Source organism: Amblyomma americanum, chromosome 10 (assembly GCF_052857255.1).
Source record: "Amblyomma americanum isolate KBUSLIRL-KWMA chromosome 10, ASM5285725v1, whole genome shotgun sequence".
Classification (NCBI taxonomy): Eukaryota; Metazoa; Arthropoda; class Arachnida; order Ixodida; family Ixodidae; genus Amblyomma; species Amblyomma americanum.
In genome coordinates this window covers 97,950,219-97,970,903 of record NC_135506.1, presented here as the reverse complement: position 1 = coordinate 97,970,903, position 20,685 = coordinate 97,950,219, and the positions used below count along the sequence as shown (strand labels likewise).

At 44.4% G+C, this 20,685-nt stretch overlaps 1 protein-coding gene across 1 annotated transcript in view; it reads right to left on the bottom strand.

Moving 5' to 3' along the window:
* Positions 1–297: 297 nt before the first annotated feature.
* The window catches only part of LOC144106780 (orexin receptor type 2-like), a 74,561-nt gene continuing 54,173 nt past the window's right edge, over positions 298–20,685 (bottom strand). The window contains exons 2-6 of the mRNA XM_077639714.1: positions 10,320–10,797; positions 9,057–9,249; positions 7,466–7,760; positions 5,803–5,915; positions 298–5,119 (exon numbers count right to left, since the gene is read on the bottom strand). Of these exons, the coding sequence (XP_077495840.1) occupies positions 5,016–5,119; positions 5,803–5,915; positions 7,466–7,760; positions 9,057–9,249; positions 10,320–10,718 (1,104 nt within the window). The 5' untranslated portion in view covers positions 10,719–10,797 and the 3' untranslated portion in view covers positions 298–5,015. The remainder of the gene's footprint in view (positions 5,120–5,802; positions 5,916–7,465; positions 7,761–9,056; positions 9,250–10,319; positions 10,798–20,685) is intronic.

Sequence of the window (20,685 nt, the reverse complement as noted above, 5' to 3'; positions counted from 1 at the left end):
GTTTTTGGTTTTGATCAAGTAGTGACATAAGAAATCACCTATTCCATTCATTCACTCATTCATCCATTCGCTAAATATAACGATGAACCTACCCAGTAGTGGTAATAAAGCATACTCACCCAGCCTCGCACTCCATTAATAGAGCATATTACGTGTAATATTTCACTGTGAAGTTAGCGGCAGTATCAAACATGTCTGCAGCCCGTATACACTGCTTTGTAAACAGGTTTTTTTTTTCCTGTATTTCAGTGTGATGCGTCTAGCCATGGCGTGCATTGAACAGATGCTGGGCTGGAAGCCAGGAGGAGTAAGTTTTTTATTTACGCGAAGTTATGACTCACCACACTTGACGCTGTACACAACAAGTGACCTAAGCACAGCAAGAGAACGCCGACAAGATGTGTCGAAAAATGGCGTTTGTGTGGGTCTCACACTTTTGGTACACACATCGTACTTGAGTCAGGCGCTCTGCGACGCCAGAGCAGTTCATGACGTCAGCAACATGTGACACATCACCACCACCCGACAGCGCTTTCAAACGCCCTTCTCGCTCGCAAGAATTGACCGAAGGGGGCAAAAGATGGCCGCTGAAGGACAACCAGACATTGGAGACGTAAATATTTTAATGTGAAAAATAATTTTGTAGACTAAATTAAGGATATTGTCTCAGTGGAAAGCGCGAGCTTTAACCTAGTCCTACACGCGCTAAGGAAATACGTTACAAGCAGCAAAAAACACCAGGAAGATGTGCCGACGCGTGAAAGGACTATTAAAATATGTTGGCGATGAATGTAACGGTGCTGTTCAATAAGTACAAAACCAATTGGATTGTTATTAATTCCTGCTTCCTTACCCTCTTTCTTTTTGCTGATGCCCAGTTTAGAACTATTCTCACCTTCATCGTAATTTTCATTACATATTATCTACCCCATGCTCCTTTATGTAGGACTGGTGAGGTGAAGCTAGATACCAAAAGCACAGCGAACTTGCCATTCAACATTGCATTCTCTACGAATGAGTTCAGGAAAGTGATGCACTTCCTTTGATTTTGCATTTCGTACTATTTATTAAAATGTTTGCAGTTTGCACTAAAAAAACATTCTTAGAAGCCGAAGCCACCATGGTGGCTCAGTAGTTATGTCGCTCGATATCTGACCCCAAAGACACAGATTTCAATCTTGCTAAGAGGGTCGCATTTGAGTGAAAACCAAATGCTGGAGGCGCACGTACTGCGCGATGCCGGTGCACAGTAAAGAACCCCAGGTGGTCGAAATTATCTGGAGTCCTCCACAAAGCCGTGCCTCATAGCCTAAGTGGCTTTAGGACGTTAAACCGCATAAAATCCAATTACTGATTCTTAGAAGTCGATGATAAAACTAATACTATTGGTGAATAGAAAGAGTATGTTAACAGTTATTCAGCAAACATAGCCGTCCCTCCCCTCAATCCTCAGTTATCTGTGGTCCTTCAGTGGTCAGTGAAAGCGTTTGGCAGGTGGTCAGGAAAAGTTACATTGGAAGAACGCTCACACAGTATGCCTACGGTTCGCAAGAATGACCACGCACACTTCTAAAAATGACCCTGCGTGAGAGCTTCGACACACGAAACAGTTCTGTCGCCACGCAAACGTTGCAACTTTCAGATAAAAAAAACAAAGGCGAAGATAAAGGCAACAGCGTAATCCAGCCTAGTACTAAACTTGAAGCGTAATGTTCTCTAACAGTGGCTTTAGGAGTAAAAAAGTGTAGTGCCAAAAGCGGGATTACGCTGGAAAATTTACTCCCACCCAGCTTTGATGCCCCAGCGACAAAGATGCTCAAAAGAAACAAGGCTATGCCGCCAGTGTTGTTTGTTTTGTTTTGTTTGTTTGTTTGTTTGTTTGTTTAGGTGTAGGCAAAATACACTGGTAAAACATAAATTCACTGCTGCCTCCAGTACAAGTAGGTGTAAACAGGCTCAAATGCTTTGAAAATGTGGTACCCAGAAACAAGTATCTGCAGTGTTCTTTTAGCCCCTTCTACTAACATAGCAACTTAGGCTTTTGAAAGGAACTTAAGATTGGAGCCACATTAACCATACGGAATTTATCAGTGATGGAAGCATTTTAGGATGCGCACCCTTGGCTATAAGTCCTCAGGCCCGAGGGTTTGCTTTCGAGCACTTTATTTGAGCAGTTAAAACACAACCAAATTTCTTTATCTCTAAAGTATGAGGAGTCCTGTCCTTAGTTTTTGAGCTTAAGGTCTTAGGGAAGTGCCCAACTGCACTTTTGGAAAGGAAATCGTGTAGTCCGAAGACTTTTGACAAGGCTTGTTCCTTTCCAATATTCGTCGAATACCGCACCAGAAAAATGAACAGTTTTAGACACAAGCGGGTTTATTTCAAAGGCAAACGACAGGGTGATCATTTATAACTTTGACTCACGTGCTTCGTGATAAGCGATAATATTGATAAGTGGCAAACAGAAACAAAGAGGAAAGTGCGCGGGTGTGCCGACTGGCAGAATTTGCGCCACTATCATCGCCATTCGCTGATCTTAGAGCAAGTAAAAAGAACCCAGGAGAGAAGGAAAGAAGTGGAGAGAGCAGAACAAACCATTAGTTTCATTGCGCAAATAAGACTGATACTGCGCGGGTGAGAGTTGAATCAATCGCTCCTGTTGTATATTACAGTTTATGATGCTCCGCTTGTGCGACACATTACTAAAGTTATATAAAATGTGAAGCCAATCATGCTCTTCTTTCGAGAGTCGACCACAGCCTGCTTATAGATTGAGTAATAAAAGTCCATCTTACGACCTGCGCAAGCCTGCGCTGCATCAAGATATACACGAAACATTCACAAATTGTCGTGCATGTTGCTCGGGTTCATGTCTCACTCGCACGTTTTAAACGCTGCTACGACAGAAAAATACGGCTACATTGCATTCAAATGCATGATCCAAAATATTTGTGATTTTACATGAACGCTGCAAATTGAATTTTAATAGACTGCAGTATATGACATAACTAACTTATATTTTAAGCTCGAAATGTATGGTCACAGCTTATTCACAATACCTTTTCAAGCGGGCGGGTGCGAGGTTTTGAGATAAAAAATAAAAGAAAATATATTTGTACATTAAATATCGTGACTGTTCCAAGCCATGCCAAGCATGCAGCCTGAAATATAAAGTGTGCATAATACACTGCCAGGCCGGAGCTTCTTCGGAACAAGCCCCATATTCGGTTCTACGCACATAACATATTCAATTCAGTCTCTTTGTTTTCCGCCGTGAGCGAATGCTTATTTTGCGCAACAGTGCGGCTTCTTTAATCGTCCCCTCAATGGTCGCTAATGTCCGTGTGCAAACCAGCTCAACCTGAAAACTTTGACAGTATTAAACACTTATCTGACATTCAGATACGATACCATGTGCGTGTTCTTGTTCAGTGTTCAGCCTTGTACGTCCGCGAACAGAGTCACATTACTAGCAACCTAGATCCAATAAACCTGTACAGTATAACTAGCTTTCGTCACACACTTCTCTGTCATGAGGCGTTCTACAAGACTGTTATGATGTTTCGTTTCTGAGGAAAGGATTCACTGGCTTTCATCATTTAATATTGCACAACGTCTCACGCATCTAGCCTCAGTCGTTACGCAACGAGGACGTTTAAAGTACGCATTGGAATAGTTATAATTTTTTTACAAGTAATAACGCACCGGGAAGACAATTTCACTACAAACAGGTACACATTATTCACAAATACGAAAACACGGAGTTGTCTGGGCCAAACGTGCAGAAAGGCATAAAGAAGCCAGTAAACAGTGAAAGACGGACACTTCACAAGTGACGTGGTCACAATACCCGAGCCGAAACTCTCGGCCCAACCGCACCAAGGCAGCAAGTAATGCTTGTAACATGACTGCTCTGTGGCCCGCGCACATATTCGCAGACTACTACAGTGCATGCCTCGCTTCTCGTATCTTAAATGCCAACGCATCTCATGAGGGCAACCGTTTGTTTTAAGAGAAGCATCGTTTTTAGAGAAGCAGCTCTAAAACGTTGGTGCAATGAAAGTCGATACATGTTTGTTTTTATTTGGAAGATGCCCAATTTGTAAGGAGAGCAAAAACAAAAGCTTTTCCAAAGGCAGGATTCCTGAAGAATGTATGATGCCCCTTTCTATAGCGCCGTCTTGCATTGTTCAAGATACCATAATTTAGAGAGCATAAAACGCAATTTTCAATAAAATATGGTCTAGAAAGAGCATTCCAGTGCCTTCAAGGACTCACAAAAAAAAAACCATACACCATTTCTTAAACACAAGAACAGCTCCCCTGTTAGTTCTAGCCGAAGAAACGCCTCGATACACGTTCTGACATGTCAGCTATAGGTTTAGTTCTCGTTTTTGTTTTCATTCCTTAGAGGGAATGGGGAAGGATGGGCGATGAACGTACGAAATGGCCAGACGCTGGTGTCAGCCGTGGAGTTTAGGAAGCTTCATAATGTGACTGCAAACCTGCGGGTAAAATTAGCGTGGTTCAACTCCGACTCATGAACAACACCTTACTTAGAGGTCAGTCACTGTCCGCGTGTTGCGGCGCTATAACGATTGAACGGGCGCCTTCACATCTCGCACCGGCCAGCCATCAGCTAGACGAGATCACCTCACAGTCCACAGACTCTGCAGTGAAGAAAAATAGTTCGCACTCTCGCGGAATGAATCACAACGACCAGGGCACGGGCATTACAGCTACTTTGTCTGCAGGCTGAGGAAACATCCACACAACTCGCACGCAGTATTCAATGAGGACTCCGGTGCCTCAGACGTTCGACGGGCTATAAAGGAACAAGGTGATATGACGCCCAACTCCTTCAATGCTTTCCTTTCACCGGTGTCCTCGCACTACAGTTCGCAGACGGTGCAGGCTGAGGTGCTCTTCCATGACGTGTGCCTTGTGGAACGCAGTCGCGTACTTTGGTTGACTTTGGCTGGCCTCGAGTTGATGCGAAGCCGGCCTTCGGTTTGCTATAGCTCTGACGTTTCTGAAGCCTTGCGTCGGTCGAATCCGCAGAGCAACACACGCTTCAGGAGCCAGCGGAAGGACTTGTTGTACTCCTTGCGGAACTTGCCTTGAGTAAGAGAGCGGTAGAGACAGAAACATCAATACGTCATTATTATCATCAGCGCAGATACAGCGACTGAAGCACTAAAGGATCCCCAAGCTTCATGCAATAAAAAATTAGGCCTAGTGGATACTTTTAAGTAAAATAATGCTTCACAAGCAGCAAAAAAATAAATACACATATATACATAGCTACCAGAAACAAATCAGGTGAGTCCTTTAGGTGTCCTTCTTAGGGCTGTTTCTTGCTGATTGATGATCACCGTTTATTCAAGAATGCATCAGCAGCGAACAATGTGCAAGTAGCAGCGTTTATAGTTTTTACGCTAAAATTAATATTTTTATTTGTATGTTTGTTTAGTTACCCAGCTCTATATTGCCTTTAAGGCACTCAGGATAATTTGAAATAAATATATATTTCATGTAGCGCTAGATCATCATTCACACGTTTGTTGTGCTTAGTGTGTATTTAAAACTGACACAAATGTTGCAGAGGTAATGTATAGCGGCCGTATTGACTAAATTTTTCTTTCTTCATGGTGCAGTTGTCTCTCCCAAGGCCGCCGATGACTCATAACCTAGTAGACGATAATCAACTGCCAGTGGGCGATCATCGCGACAAGAGAGGTCAATCCACGTGTGAAAAGCAACGGCGAATGCCCTTTCTTTTGGGCGGGCTACAACACTTACCGCTCATGAAGTTGTAGACAATGGGGTTTATGGCGGAGTTGAAGTAACACAGCCAGTGCGAAAGCAATGAAGCGACGCTCATCAGGGGCGTCTGGGGAAGCTCCGTCGTGTACCTGCAGATGAGGCACAAGGCTGGGTCAGATTATCGATTGCTTGTGCGTGATAGCATGAACAATTTTCGGTGCGCATTGAGGCTAAAATAAGCTAACAGAGATGTTCTCATAATATTTCCACGCTCGATAATACTGCATGAACATCTGAACGAAAAAAAATATTAAGTGGCTGCGCACTAACAGGGTTGATTTTAGCTGTCTCGACAATGACTTCATTCTCAATAAACTTCTCATCGACTTCTGAAGAAAACTTTCGGAACAACAAGGAATATATCTGCTGTCTGTTGTTCATGAGATGCCTAAAATGCCACTACCCAAATCACACCAATGTAAAAGCAGCCAAAAGAAAGACGAAAGCGGAGGTGTGCAAAAAAATAGTCTTTTGACTATGCGAGTGCGCGTGCTATTCCCTTTTATTCCCTTTCATTCATGATAAACATTTTTTCGGCACAGCACTTTGACCGCAAGTAAATCGACGTTACATGCAAAAAAATCATTCCCTTTGATTTTATCACCGTTTGTTCCTTAGGTCCTATCACAATTTGGTGCCAGCAGCCCTTTTGCATAAACGCGTGCTTCCACAGTACTACAGTCTTATTAGTTGAGAACTCAATCACAAGTACAATTAGCCAGTAAACGATACGTAGCATCATCTGATTTATTTCAAGCTACTGCGACCTCGGAAGTTGAAGCGTAGACACAGAGCAGACTTTCACTTTACGCTGCTGCACCTCGCCGCGCCCGACAAAAAGGGCTCGTCTCCGTGACAGGTAGCCACTGTCCCGAATCGTAGTAGAGCTCAATGCTGCCACGATAGCGTAATGGAAATTACATCTTCTCGTGTGCGCCAATTACGTAGTCTAGTTTTCGGTACTGCCAGACATTTGTTAATACGAAACGCTGAACACTGAGTTGAACAAAGAGAAAAAATGTTTCATTGTAGGCACAATATCCAACACTGACCAAATCGGTGACTTGTTTAATTAAAGATAAATGATCGTCCAGTCCTGCAGACGCTAAGAAGGCATGTGAAAGGGTCTAGGATAAAAAATCCGGCTAATTCAACTAAAACTTGCAGGCCAGTGGATTGTCATGCAATCTGTGCCGTTGAGATTTTACATGAGCATCAAAGGCTCTGCAAAACATCTATCTAATAAAGGAAGAAGACCTGTACCACAGTCAGTGGCGCGATTGATCATAGCCAATGACCATCACCTAAGCTAAGAAAAAATGGCCGTACGTTATGATCGAGTTTTGAATCGAATTTCGATACCTCTAGTGGCATCAGAATTATGGTCTTTTTTTATTCAGCGGACAACCAATGATTGAATGGCAGTTAATTTTACAACGGAAGGAAGCACCCTCGTGTGACGGAAGAATGGTGAGATGGGCGAGTGTGATGTAGTTCATTTTGGCGAAAAATTCAGAGCGAAGGAACGGAAGGCACTGGAAGGGGGACAACACAAGCGCTTGTTTTGTCCCCCTTACAGTGTCCTTCGTTCCTCCGCGCTTAATTTTCCTTCCTTGCATGGTCCGAGAAGAGTGCGCACCTGAGCAGGTTGAGCGTGTGCACAGGCAGGTAGCAGAGGGCGAACAGGCTGACCACTGCTATGAGCATCTTGGCTGCCTTGCGGCGAGCCAGCGTCTGCGGCGGCGGCTGTGTGCCTGTCAGTGATCCGGCCTCGTGCAGCGCGGGCATTCGCCACAGCACACGCGCCATCTGGTAGTAGGCGGCCGACATGAGTGCGCATGGTACCACGTAGAGCAGCACAACCAGGCACAGCTGGTACACCGATGTGTACCCCTGAGGCCACGTGTACGCGCAGTCTGTCAGGTACAGGGCACCTGCGACAGTGTACACATAGCCAGGCGTCGACACACACGTAGCATACAGGCAGCAAGCGCTAGAGCCAGAGTGGCACTGTCCTTCATGATAGAAGTCGAAATGTGCTCGATTCAGAACCGAATGGTGGAGGTAAGAGTTAAACACACTGGGCAAATTATCTATCAATAATCAACGCGACCAGCATACTTCCTTGAGCGATTATTGCACAGTGACTGATTAATAGCCGGGGGACGGCGCTGTTCGCGATTGATTCCCTGTTTTAATGCAGCGACAACGCGGCTGTATAAACTGCACGAGCAACAAAGTTCGGATTGGGCCATTCATTGTGGAGGGTGCTCGGCAATAGGGAAATTCTGGCTTTTTATGGAAAGGTTTTTTTTTTAACTTTTCGAGTCCGATATTGCTTTCGTTAAAAGCCAGTATGATGAACAACCGTGCTCATCATGACCTGCAGCGCCGTAATAAATAACGCAGGCAACATACAAAGCTGCACAGCGACTCAATGCGCTGTTGTGCACAGCACTACACATTCAGGCGCACTGCAACCCACTCTAACTTTTTTTAATAATTCAGCTATTATTATTTGTCTGCCTTTGAGAATGAAAAGCGAGCACGTTTGGCGGAGAGAAGGGTACTCTCACCAATGTTACAAATATATGTCTGGATGACAATTAATGTTCCCATTAGGGGATCAGTGAACCATAAATGCGGCAGAAATGGGTTCGCTTTCCAGGATAACCAAGTTATTATTTTGTGCACTTCTCAGATTGTACATAATCGCTTATAGAGTCTAGAAAAAAAGAAACATGCGCAAAAAATCAACGCAGTCGAGTCAATTCATGGTACAGAAAAGACAGGAATGCAGTAATTGGGGACCTTCTACTGTGGCTGTTCACGCAGGAAGGTGAATTCCGTTTTCTGCATGCGCCTTTGTAAAGGAGACTGAAAACGTGTTTTACCTGCAAACTGAGATTCATGTCTTTGGAATCTGGCCTAGCCTGGTTGATACTCAGGTAAGCGGCGAGGAAATTTACTGGCGTACAAGCGGATGATGGGATATTTTAAGAAAAGACATATAAGAAACATTTTACGACGAAATAATAGGAAAGGTACCTCAATTCTAGATTTCATACTACTTGAATTTGAAGGTTTACGTTTCAAAAGCAGCGCCTCCATCACACTTTAGCGAGAAAAGTGAAGAGAGGCGGCAGGGGCACGAGGCTCCTGCAAGCGGCAGCCGCGGTGCAAAAACAACTCGCGTAGACAGTCATCGAAAGGCATATAAGTATACGCACCAGCCACGGGGCCCCGGCGTGTGTCCATGACCACAAGCTCGGGAAGCATGACGAGGCACGACACGATCCAGATGGTGCCAATGGCTACGCGGGCCCCGGGGGAGCCTTGGGAGCGGAGCGGACGACAGATAGCGCGCCATCGGTCCAGCGAGATGAACGTCAGCGTCAACACCGACACCGACACGGACACGCACTGCGAGTGGCCAAAAGGAGAGCGGTGTTCGAGCTCCTACTGGCTGTGCATATGAATTTGATGATTATGACGTCACGAGGCAGCAGCATTGGAGTATTTTTCGCTCGCCTGCATGTAATACTAAAACGTAATGATTAATATGGAGACAGCCGGGCAAACCACAGACGTGTTTCCTTATTTCGCGGGCTTTATAACATGAATTAAATCCTTGTTTGTGACCGATTTTAGAAAATAAGGTTAGGGCTGATACGTAAAAAAATGTGCAGAAATACATTCACTGAAGCTAACGTGCGCTTAAAGAACCCTGTCGTCTTAAGATGATCTTCTAAAACAGAAACAAATGTTATACACAAACTTCTCTTCCTTTATCGCCTGAGGACCGCGTTTGACGAGTAAGAGCGCGCTGAAAGCTCAACTTGCACTGAAAATAAGTACAAACTGTCAACTGTGTCCCAAGAAAACAGAAAGAAGGACGACAGCCTTGTGCTCATTCTGACTCTGCGGTGCTTTTTTCAGGGACGGAGTAAACGCTGATGAATTAACCTTGCGCTTGGCGAGAACAAGGTGTACTGCGGCTGGGACTCTCATTGAGGAAGGAATAAAATTGAAAGCGAGTTCTTTTAAAAGCTTCAAGTGGGTGGATAGTAAATTTTCATGTCGAAGGTGTCCACTTCACTAATTACGTTGAGCCTTATGTTTAGGCCTTCTCATCTGAGTTCACTGCCCGTTGGTACGTGCAACCTCGCTGAAAAGTTTGAAGGCCGTATGGATAACCTCTAAGCCGTGCAGTGCGGCCCTTATGGCTACATAAACCCTAAAGGCATCGAAAGGTGAAAGGTTGGGAGAGGTTCCTCCACTTTTGGAGAACAATGCCTCAATGGGAGGCATAAGTTCTGCCCCACATGGCTGAAAAGCAGACGATATCGCCGGAAGACACTTGGCCAAATATATATGTATATTTTTGGGCCAAGGGCCAGGACCCAGAAAATTCCCCTTGAAACACTTCGAGGTATGAATGAAAACGCCGCAAAATTTCCAACTGGAACGTAAATGGCTTTCGTAAAGCCTACCTGCAGGTACAAGACAATCTTGCAGAGCGCTGCACCGAAAAACCACGTCTCCGTTACGTCCCAAAGCACGGTAGGTGGCAGGCAGACCAGGATGACCAAGAAGTCTGCCACGGCCAGGTTCACGATGAAGTAGTTGGTGACGGTTCGCATGCTCTGGTTCCGGTACACCGCCACGCACACGAGGCAGTTTCCCACCAGCCCGACCACAAACACGGCCACGTGCAGGCCGATGAGGCCCCATTCGTAGGTCGACGGGAAGATGTACTCCTCCAGAAGGTCCAGGTACTCCGCCTCAGAAACACACAGTTCATTGACGCACGCAGATATATTGTGCGGGACGGCAACCGGTCCGCCTCCGGCGTACGTCTCGTTCAGCGGCGGTGGGTCGAGGTCGTCCATTACGTCTGATTTGATGTGGCCTTCGTAGCACACCCGTTGTCACCGCTCGGGCCCTGAGCGCATAGCACGCTGGTGGTCACTGTGAAAACGAGATGAAAAGTGGAGTAGAAGGTTTTGTAAGTTTTACAACACCACCTTAAGCCATAACGTGTCAGAAATAGTGTGGTTATTTACTGCGATAACTTATGATTGAGCAAAAAACACTAAACACCATCTACAGTTAGAGACCCCAAAATAAAATCTTAAATAGACCTAAACTGATTTAAACGGTTTATTTTCTTTGGAGAAGCGAGCGGCTTGTCCCCTTTTAAAATTGAGGCGTGAGATGACGTGCTCTTCTCTCAATATCCCCAAAGTTGTAGAGCCGTATAGTTCAAAAAGATTGGCATAAAATTATGTCCAAGTCTGAGGAGACATTCGCACCCTTCTCGCAGGCGAGCAGATCTACCGTGTGTAAAAAAAACTGAAGTGTCGAACGTCAATGTACGATCCTTACTCTTTCTTGGGTCACATCATAAGAACAATCTTTATAAAACTGGTTGGTGGAAAGTTGAATAATTGGAAGTTGGAGGGCAGTTCATCGAAGTGACAATTTTTCAGCCGGACAGCAAAACCTAGCGTATAATTAAAGGCATACAACAGAGGCACAACGTATTCTAGTAATGGACCGACGGACAGTTCTTTCTTCAAAAAGGAAGCACTGACTGAACAATGCTTTGACGTCTCGAAAAAACAAAAGCGGTCAGATATCTCTCTGCCTCCCCCCCCCCCCCCCCCCGTCTCCTTCGAATAAACGTCGCACTTGCAGTGCCTCTGACGTGAAAACGCAAAATGGTCAAAGTCAGTTCCCCTATTATATATGCAGCACTTTCAAAGTAACCCGCCTTTTGGGGTATAACAAGGCATTGCTCGCCTACGTGACATACACCAAATAGAAGACCGGTGTCTGCACTTATGCATCTCTGGCGCCGCAACATCAGAAACAAGAGGGAATTAATATTTTCATGTACGCGTGGCTATACTTTAAGTATGACACAGCAGTATACGATTTGATGGAAGCAATGGTGCATAAACGATGGAGTCAGTGCGAGTGGAGTGCGGACGTATATAGGATGCTGATATGTCTATCGCCCACCTAATCGCTAAGATTCGTTTACCTTCTCTCAAGCAGAACGTGTACCACTTCCACTACACCACCAATAGGAACCACTTCCTTTCTCAGCATGAAAAACCGCAGTTGTGAGTCACACTACCCTAATATGAACATTCTCTTTGGCCTTAATGAGAGCACGGCAATGCTAGATTCTCATTGGAGAGAAGGAGGCCAGGTGATCTCAAAATGTTCTATTCGAACCTTTCGTATAAGTCAAGTTAATGTAAATATCGGAAGATGAGGTCTCAATGACATTAGTGATACGCGGAAATAGGTAGCCTAGCGTACATTTTCCTCTTCGGTGCCATATCCTCTGCTGTGGTGTCCACATTATTCTAATATGAGGTGCATCACCTCATGCGGGATCATTATATATTTAGACCTATCCGTATCCGGCTAAGGCGTACGGCCTATAGACTGCATATATTCCACATGCTCCTGTTGTGAGCCAAAATAGAAAACAATAATTTCTTTCACGAGGAAGATTACGACACAAAGTTCATCGTTAGAGAAGCGTCAGCCCGTTATAAATAGTTATTACTTCATTTTAGTGTAGTGCTCTTTATTTTGATTCGCATATCCTATCTCACCATAGTGCATATAGCAGCGCTGCTACGATTGCTTTTTCGCTAACGTACACGCAAGCGAAGCTCCGTGTTGAGGCCATCGACGAAAAACAAAACGAAGCTACCAATAAGAGTGCTTGAGGCATCTTACTTCAGCAATTCTGACGCAAAGCAACTATTTGTTTTCCTCAGTATATTTTATGAGTCTATCTCTCGAGTCGTAAAAGCCATCCCTCATCCTTTCACAGCCTTACATTGTCACTCACTAAAGTGGGTCTATATGGTGGCTGGCGGCCTTCTGGACTGATTGACAGCAATTTGCTCTTGTTACCCACCGGCTATTGTAGAATTATACTCAGAAACAGAGAAAAACAGTACTGCGACGCCCACTAAGCGTCCACGCTATACTTGGCCAGAAACACTAATGTCACCATAGTTTGATTTGAAGCAGCGCAAGGCCGAAAGCCAAAGAAGAGAGCCGAGAAAGAAACGGACGACACAGCGCTGAACTAACAACTGACATTTATTTGGCACGCTGCACGTATAAATACATTCAGGCACAAAAAAGGAAAACAAAGCAAAGAGCTCATTCATGCACTGGGATTCTGCAAGCCAACACAAGCTAAAATGTGCGATTCAGGAAGCGAAGTTCTTTTTGAGATAAAGACACTGATGGAGCGCTTACACATGTGTCACCATACGTCTTGATGTTCGAAGCCTCGATTATTTCGCGGCACAGCTTATCTCTGTTCCTATCCACAACTCTGCAAAATTCAAACTGTGGGGTGCACTCGCACTCACGACAGTGCATGCTGAGGTTACGGGACTCTTTATTATCTACATTGTTACGGTGCTGCCTGAGCCTGTCATTTAAGCACTGTTCTGTCTGGCCAATATAAAACCTATTACAAGTCAGTGGAATAGATACACGACATTTTTTTGACACTTCCCGAATTTGCGCTCATGATTTTTCGTGCAAACGGGGATAGTTTTCCCTGGATTGTTGACACGCATGCACAAACTTGATAACTTAATGGGAGCCACTGACTCCACTGACTAGGTTTTATATTGGCCAGACAGGACAGTGCTTAAATGACAGGCTCAGGCAGCACCGCAACAATGTAGATAATAAAGAGTCCCGTAACCTCAGCATGCACTGTCGTGAGTGCGAGTGCACCCCACAGTTTGAATTTTGCAGAGTTGTGGATAGGAACAGAGATAAGCTGTGCCGCGAAATAATCGAGGCTTCGAACATCAAGACGTATGGTGACACATGTGTAAGCGCTCCATCAGTGTCTTTATCTCAAAAAGAACTTCGCTTCCTGAATCGCACATTTTAGCTTGTGTTGGCTTGCAGAATCCCAGTGCATGAATGAGCTCTTTGCTTTGTTTTCCTTTTTGGTGCCTGAATGTATTTATACGTGCAGCGTGCCAAATAAATGTCAGTTCAGCGCTGTGTCGTCCGTTTATTTCTCGGCTCTCTTCTTTGGCTTTCGGCCTTGCGCTGCTTCAAATCAAACTATGAATAACCAACTCGCCCATCAGCTTGTGCTAATGTCACCAGGTGTGCTAGCTACTCCGAGGCTAGCCAGGCGCCCCAGGTTCTGGGAAAGCGGTATCGATTGTAAGGGAGATCGAACAGCAAAGAAGCACGGTAAAAGAAATCTTCCAAATTAGCATAGGGTTCCGAGCATTTCGGACATGCAAGGCAGGGACGGAGGTGCTAGAGACCCTGAACTTGAAGGGGTTAGGAGTGTGTTGATGTGGAAGCGGAGAAGGCGGACAGGGAAGAAGGTTTCTTCTTTCAGAACGCTGTGCGTCATTTCGCTTGATCCTTACTTTCTTTCCCCATTTTGTGTCTAGCAGTTGCCGCTGTGGAATATACCAGGTCGGGACATACACTCTGGGTCGGCTCGGGGCAGTACCTGCTACGCTATAATCGGGCGACAGAAAGCTAGGAAAGAAAGAAAAACTGCACGGCGTTCTGCGCAAGAAAATTAATATCTTTCTTGCGCACACAGTACCTCTTGTAGTGTGAGGTTTCGAAACGAGAAACGTAAGCAATTGCCCGGACACCTTTATGATTTGCGTTTCCGCTGCCAATAACTAATTACCGCACTGAGTGTGATTGCTAATCCACACTGCTTTTACGAAATGCTCGCGTGAAATCCACGAAAAGCAGAAGTAGCCGACGTTCGCACACAGAATCTGCGTCACATGTTTTTTTGCGATGTCGGCCCTTGTTCGGAGTGCAAACGGCCTCGGCATGAGAGCTTTTCTTCTTTTTGAGGCGTCTGGGCAATCGCGGAATTCTCAGTTCTACATTTTAGAAAGGATGATCATGTCGTTTCTTCCATTTGCTACAAAAATGAGTACATAGAGATATGCTGAGCTCCGGTGTCTTTTACGTATGGGAAATTATTATTTACTCAAACCCACCTCAGCTTCAGTGAGGTGGTTGCAGGAATGTTAAAGACAGAAAAAGTCACCAATAAAAATAAAAGCACAAAAAATTCAAACATATATTAGAATCAATGGTCTCTGAAAACTCCTCCCTATATAGCGAGCGGATGTTTTCAGGGATGGAATAAAATATTTTTTGACCAGCCGCAAGAAGCTGTGTTCGAACATTTCAGTGTAAGAAAAAAGGGTCGCGATGAACGCTATGAAAATGTCTAGTGATTGAAAGTTTGTTGAATTTTTTTCAAATGTGAACCAGTATATGCAATGCCTTTAAGGATTCTAAATGACGATGAGATGAGAGAGCTGTTTGACCTAGAGCTGTATAATAAGAAGAAGGGCAAAACTGTCAGCTATATTTGTGAACGATGAAGTGCACTGATTTGTTTTGAACTAATTTTAATGAGTAATAAAAAAAACGCCTGTTCAATTCTTTCTCAAAAATATTCCAAAATTCAAGAAACGTTGCTCACGGAACCTTCTGTAAGAGCTCCTGGCGTAACAAGCTAACATACTACAAGATAATTTTATAGCTTGGTGTGAAGCCGTTTTTCGGTTTATTTTGTTGTGAGAATGATAGTCGTACTGCTTTCATTTGGAGCATAGAGTTAATATGCTGACTGCAGAACAAAACTAGAGGTAGCACTCACGGACATACCTTGTCTTACAAGTTCACAAGGGCATTATAGATGAAGAATGTGTAATTCTAGAGGACGCATTCCTTCCCGGTGTGGCGAATTTATTGTTGGTGGCCATTAATCCCGACAACATCATGTATAAACAGGACCGTCTCGGAGTCTTGCCTTTTTAGTAGGTTACATACTGTTTATTTCCTTTCTATAGTTCTTACGCATGTAGGCGACAAAATCCGAAGTTGTGACGTTGAATGCTGTGTAGGTGGCAACTGTACACTCAAAGAAGGTGCACATTGCAGTATGTACTCTCGAAATCTCATTCGTATTTCTGTTCTTTCATAAGCATTTGTATTACGGCCCCTTCACTTGCATGACCATCATTTTAAGGTCTCCTAAATGAATTAAAAATTGTTTCTTAATTAAATATTTATGAATTATTAATGCAAAAGGAATGAATGAGCGTGGTGGCGTAGTGGTTAAAGTTTTCGGCCGCTGACCCGAAAGAAGCGGGTATGCTCCAAACCACAGTGGTCGAATTTCGATGGAGGCGAAATACTACAGGCCTTTGTACGGTTCAATGTAAGTTTCAGCCGCCGCGGTGGCTGAGTGGTTATGGCACTCGGCTGCCGGATGGAAAGACGCAGGTTCGATCCCGGCCGTGGCGGTCGAATTTCGATGGAGGCGAAATTCTAGAGGCCTGTGTACTGTGCGATATCAGGTGGTTAAAATTTCCGGAGCCCTTCACTACGGCGTGTCTCGCTTCGGGACGATAAACCCCAAAAACCAAACCAAACCAATGTCAGTGCATGTTAAAGAGCCCCAGGTTAAAGACCCTTAGGTAGGTATAAATTATACACAGCCCTCCACTACAGCGTCCCTCACTGCCTGAATATAGCTTTGGGATGTAAAACCCCATAGTCCTAATTCTAAAATGAATGTACGAATTAAACAGCGAAGACACGAACGAAGGAATTAAATTTCCCCTCACAGCTGGCCAACGGCTTCGTGGTAACCGCTCTTAAAGTAACGAAGTTTGTTTCTACGAAATAACCAGTGCGAAATTTGCAGTGACCATACTTGTGCATTTGCGTCCCCACAGTGCACGACAAAGGGAATGATCGCGCACCTTTTCCAATAGCTACGCGCGAAGCGTAGAAATTTTGATGGTCGCATTCGTTTCATACCAAGCAATTCTGGACAAAAGAATTTTTGAGCGAGAAACCGTTTATGAACGCGGTCTTTTCAGATTATGTAAAATTTCACTATGACAATCAATATATCCGCAGATAAACTAATCGCAGTTCTGTATTTTTCTTCTATTCAGGTTTTTTGTATCGTCATAAGCGTTTCCCATTGGTTTTCAATATCAGACTTAACAGCTCGGTGCGATCGCTGGAAACAGTTTAAAAGAAAGATTTTGCTACATGTCAAAATAATGGACCATTACATTCAACAGTGTCTTACAATTTTCCAATTTTCAAAATTTTTTCACGAGAAAGCTTGACTTATAACGCTTTCTATGTGCCCTGCTTTACAGACGCTTTAAGCCGTGGGCGTTCGGAGTCAAGCCTGCGCCAAAGCCACCAGGAGGCAATTTAGCAAGACTGTTTAAATCTGCTCACAAATCCTACTGCATCTTGTCGGAATGCAATCACGCTTAGAAAGATCGCCTAAAAAGCAGTGTGAGCCTTGCCTTATTAATTCTTTTCTTCATCTAACACACTTTTTTTGTGTCTCTGTGCTAACACGTATACCTCTGCCGACATCATCCACGCAGCGTGCCTACGTGCTGATTCTTGAAAAGCATTAGCCAATATCGCAGGAACAATGGCGAAACATTGAACTTTTGTGTTGGGTTTTCTCGAAAGCGGATTAAGAAAAAGCTGCTTGGAATTTGGGTATGGATTGGGAGAGGAAATGTTTGCATTTTGTTACAGTTCTTTGGTGCTCAACAAAGTGAGTCTTGCCTAATATTTGTTTGCCAGGTTCACGAAGAGATTACTTTCTAGGAAGCAGATATGTAGAGACGTTCTGGAATTTGCCGATGGCTTGACAGCAGAAGTTGCGTTCTTCAAAGGCCCGTTCACCTCGATGCCTTATTTTGTTTGTTGTTTTTAAGGAATGGCATTAAAGAGGCCCGAAGAAAATATGAGACGCTAAAGCGTATAATGAGGAAATACCTTAGCGTCTACGTGCTCTGAACATTACTTTGGGGCTTTTCGGTAAGGCTACTGAAGCCTGCAATTTTGTAGCTCTTCGCGCAGCAATGTTTCAGGATATTAGGGTTCAAGTACACAGCTTTTAAAATTAATTTTCTGGCCCTTGCGCTTCCGTCCTTAGTCTTAATTTTTTTCTAACTGCAGCAGAAAGCTGAAACGTCTCAGAGCTTTGCGCGCCTCGCAAATTCTAGAAGTGCTTCATAAAACGGCTAGATTTTGTTGTCAAAAAACAAAAGCAAAAATTATTGAAATCTGGCAATGCACTAATAAATAAATGATTTCTTTTCGTGCTAGAGATAATTGTTGCTGTATAGCTTTTGCTTTCAGTTTGCGGTGCCGGAATATCACCCAGTCCTTTGTTTGAATTACCTACCAAAATATGCACAGCACTCGATCTTTACGTTTGTCATTGTATTAAAGCTCGCGCGAAAAATTTATGTGGATTAGCTCAGCTAATCCATGATATACAAAGCGAAAGATATCGGCGTTCACTGTGTTTATTGGCGTTGGCGTTGACTATGTTCTAGACGGCGATGGCTTTGAGCAAAGGACGGGCGCCTAACTGGCTCCCTGGATATGTGGACGCCTAATTCGTGATTTCATTCATGGTGAGAGCGTGAGATGTGGAATGAATGAATTAGCGCTGACAGCGTTTTGGCTGACACGCAGCACTGCAGCAACATTTAGGCCGCAGCTTTCATTTGGTGATCAATCTCCGCGGTCAACCATTAACTGCATGCGACCTCCCAGGGTGGCAGGGAGGACGCACTGCCTGTCCAGTGTGCCGAACGCAATCAAAGCAGGCTTTTGACACCAACTTATGTACATGAAACGGAGACTAAGGTCTACACTGACCCACGGAGCCGGTTGTGCATCTTTCTTTTCGTAAAGATGAACAGCCTTTGCAAAGCTGTCGACGCAAATGAATTCTATGAACGCCGTCGGCTCACTTGTTTTGTTTGGTTTTTGAGGAAAGGAAATGGCACAGTAACCGTCTCACATATCTCAGTGGACACCCGAACAATGCCGTAAAGGAAGGAATAAATGAGGGAGGGAAATGAGAAAGCGAAATCTGAAAACTGAAAGTTGCATTTTGAGGAAAGGCGCGGCGCTGCTCAGTGGCGGAACACCTGTGGCTCGGTGTGACTAGCGAGCGAGAGAGAGAGAGAGAAAAGGCGAGGAGTCTGCGGCGGCCACCTGCGCCGTGCGTGACGTCACTCGTGCTTCGACATACACCGGCTCGCGCGAAGCGCGGTGTTTACTAGCGTAGTGAAGCTTTTCGCTTCAAAATATTTGTTCATCGCGAAAAACGTAGGCTCCATCAAAAGACGTTCGTTGTTCGCAATTGAACAGCAGAAGTGACGTATTCTTTACTAGTTTTGCTAACTTGGTTTCATTTAGGCGCTTCCTCAGGAAGGTTTCATTTCATTCATGACTGTGAATTATATAATCGTTTGTGGGAGACGCGGCAGTAAATTTATTTCCGTTATGTATGCCTAAAATGCAACTTGCATTGCAAGGATATGTTACGTTCATGAAGATTCCAACAATGATTTTTATGTTAAGCAAGCCGCTACAGTTGCTGAGCACTCAGAAATTAACACCGGCACACAGTCATCGCTGGAACGTTAAATATTTATAAAGGAAGTGCGCAAGCTTTTATATCAGCGTGCGCATAAAGCACTGCAGGGTGCAGAAGAGCTATTAGTCTTTTTTTAGGTGTTTCGTATTCATGAAAACTCAAGCTAAGCTCCAAAATGCATATTTGCATGAAAATGACAAAACGCTAAGGCGCCCGTGTGCTGTGCGATGTCAGTGCACGTTAAAGATCCCCAGGTGGTCGAAATTATTCCGGAGCCCTCCACTACGGCACCTAATTCTTCCTTTCTTCTTTCACTCCCTCTCTTATACCTTCCCTTACGGCGCGGTTCAGGTGTCCAACGATATATGAGACAGATACTGCGCCATTTCCTTTCCCCAAAAAACCAATTATTATTATTATTATGAAAATGACAATAAAAAATAACCTTCAAAACCAACCATTCGTGCGCACAAGTCAACCGAAAGCTCTACCGCACTACACAACGTGCCAGGGTGTATTCTCAACCAACAGAATCGTGCTACTTTCATTCGCATCTAAATGCTCAAGGGTTAAGTGAGAGTCAAGGCAAAAAAAAAAAAAAAAAACTCCCAGGATTGTTACGAATATTGCAACCTGAGATTAAGCGATAGCTGTTTAGGCATGTAGTCATGACCCCTAGCGTAGTGGTTACGTGATCCACCACCGCACTGGTAGGCGGCTGTTCGAAACAGAGCCTCCCGTAGGCTTATGCGACGCAGGTTGACCAGCGCAACTGGTAATTGGCCTAGCACCCACCGGTTACGCCGACGGCGACGAGGAAGCCAGGCACTTGCGCTTAACAGCTACCGCTGTAAAAAAATTAAGCAGAGAAAGCAAGCCTAGCGTTCCTTCCTTGGTTTGCTTCATTTCTCGCGTCGCTTGCTCTCTGTTTATGACAAAAAATAAGGCATTGCATCCACCGCAACTTCCATTTGGTTTTCTCCACGGGGATAATAAAATGAAGGTGCTGCGTGGTCTGTACCGTGTGGTATCCTCGACACACCCGACCAAAATATGCTCAATTCACTGATAGTTTTTTGATGACGGCAAATCAACGTAGCATTTATAACTTTTCATTGTATTTTACTCAAAATTCTTCGTCACGAAGAACGTCAAGACTAGAACATCACGGAAAAAGAAAAATGAGGAATCGAACGCTTTGACCTAATAATAATAATAATAATTGGTTTTGGGGGGAAAGGAAATGGCGCAGTATCTGTCTCATATTTCGTTGTACACCTGAACCGCGCCGTAAGGGAAGGGTAAAGGAGGGAATGAAAGAAGAAAGGAAGAGAGAGGTGCCGTAGTGGAGG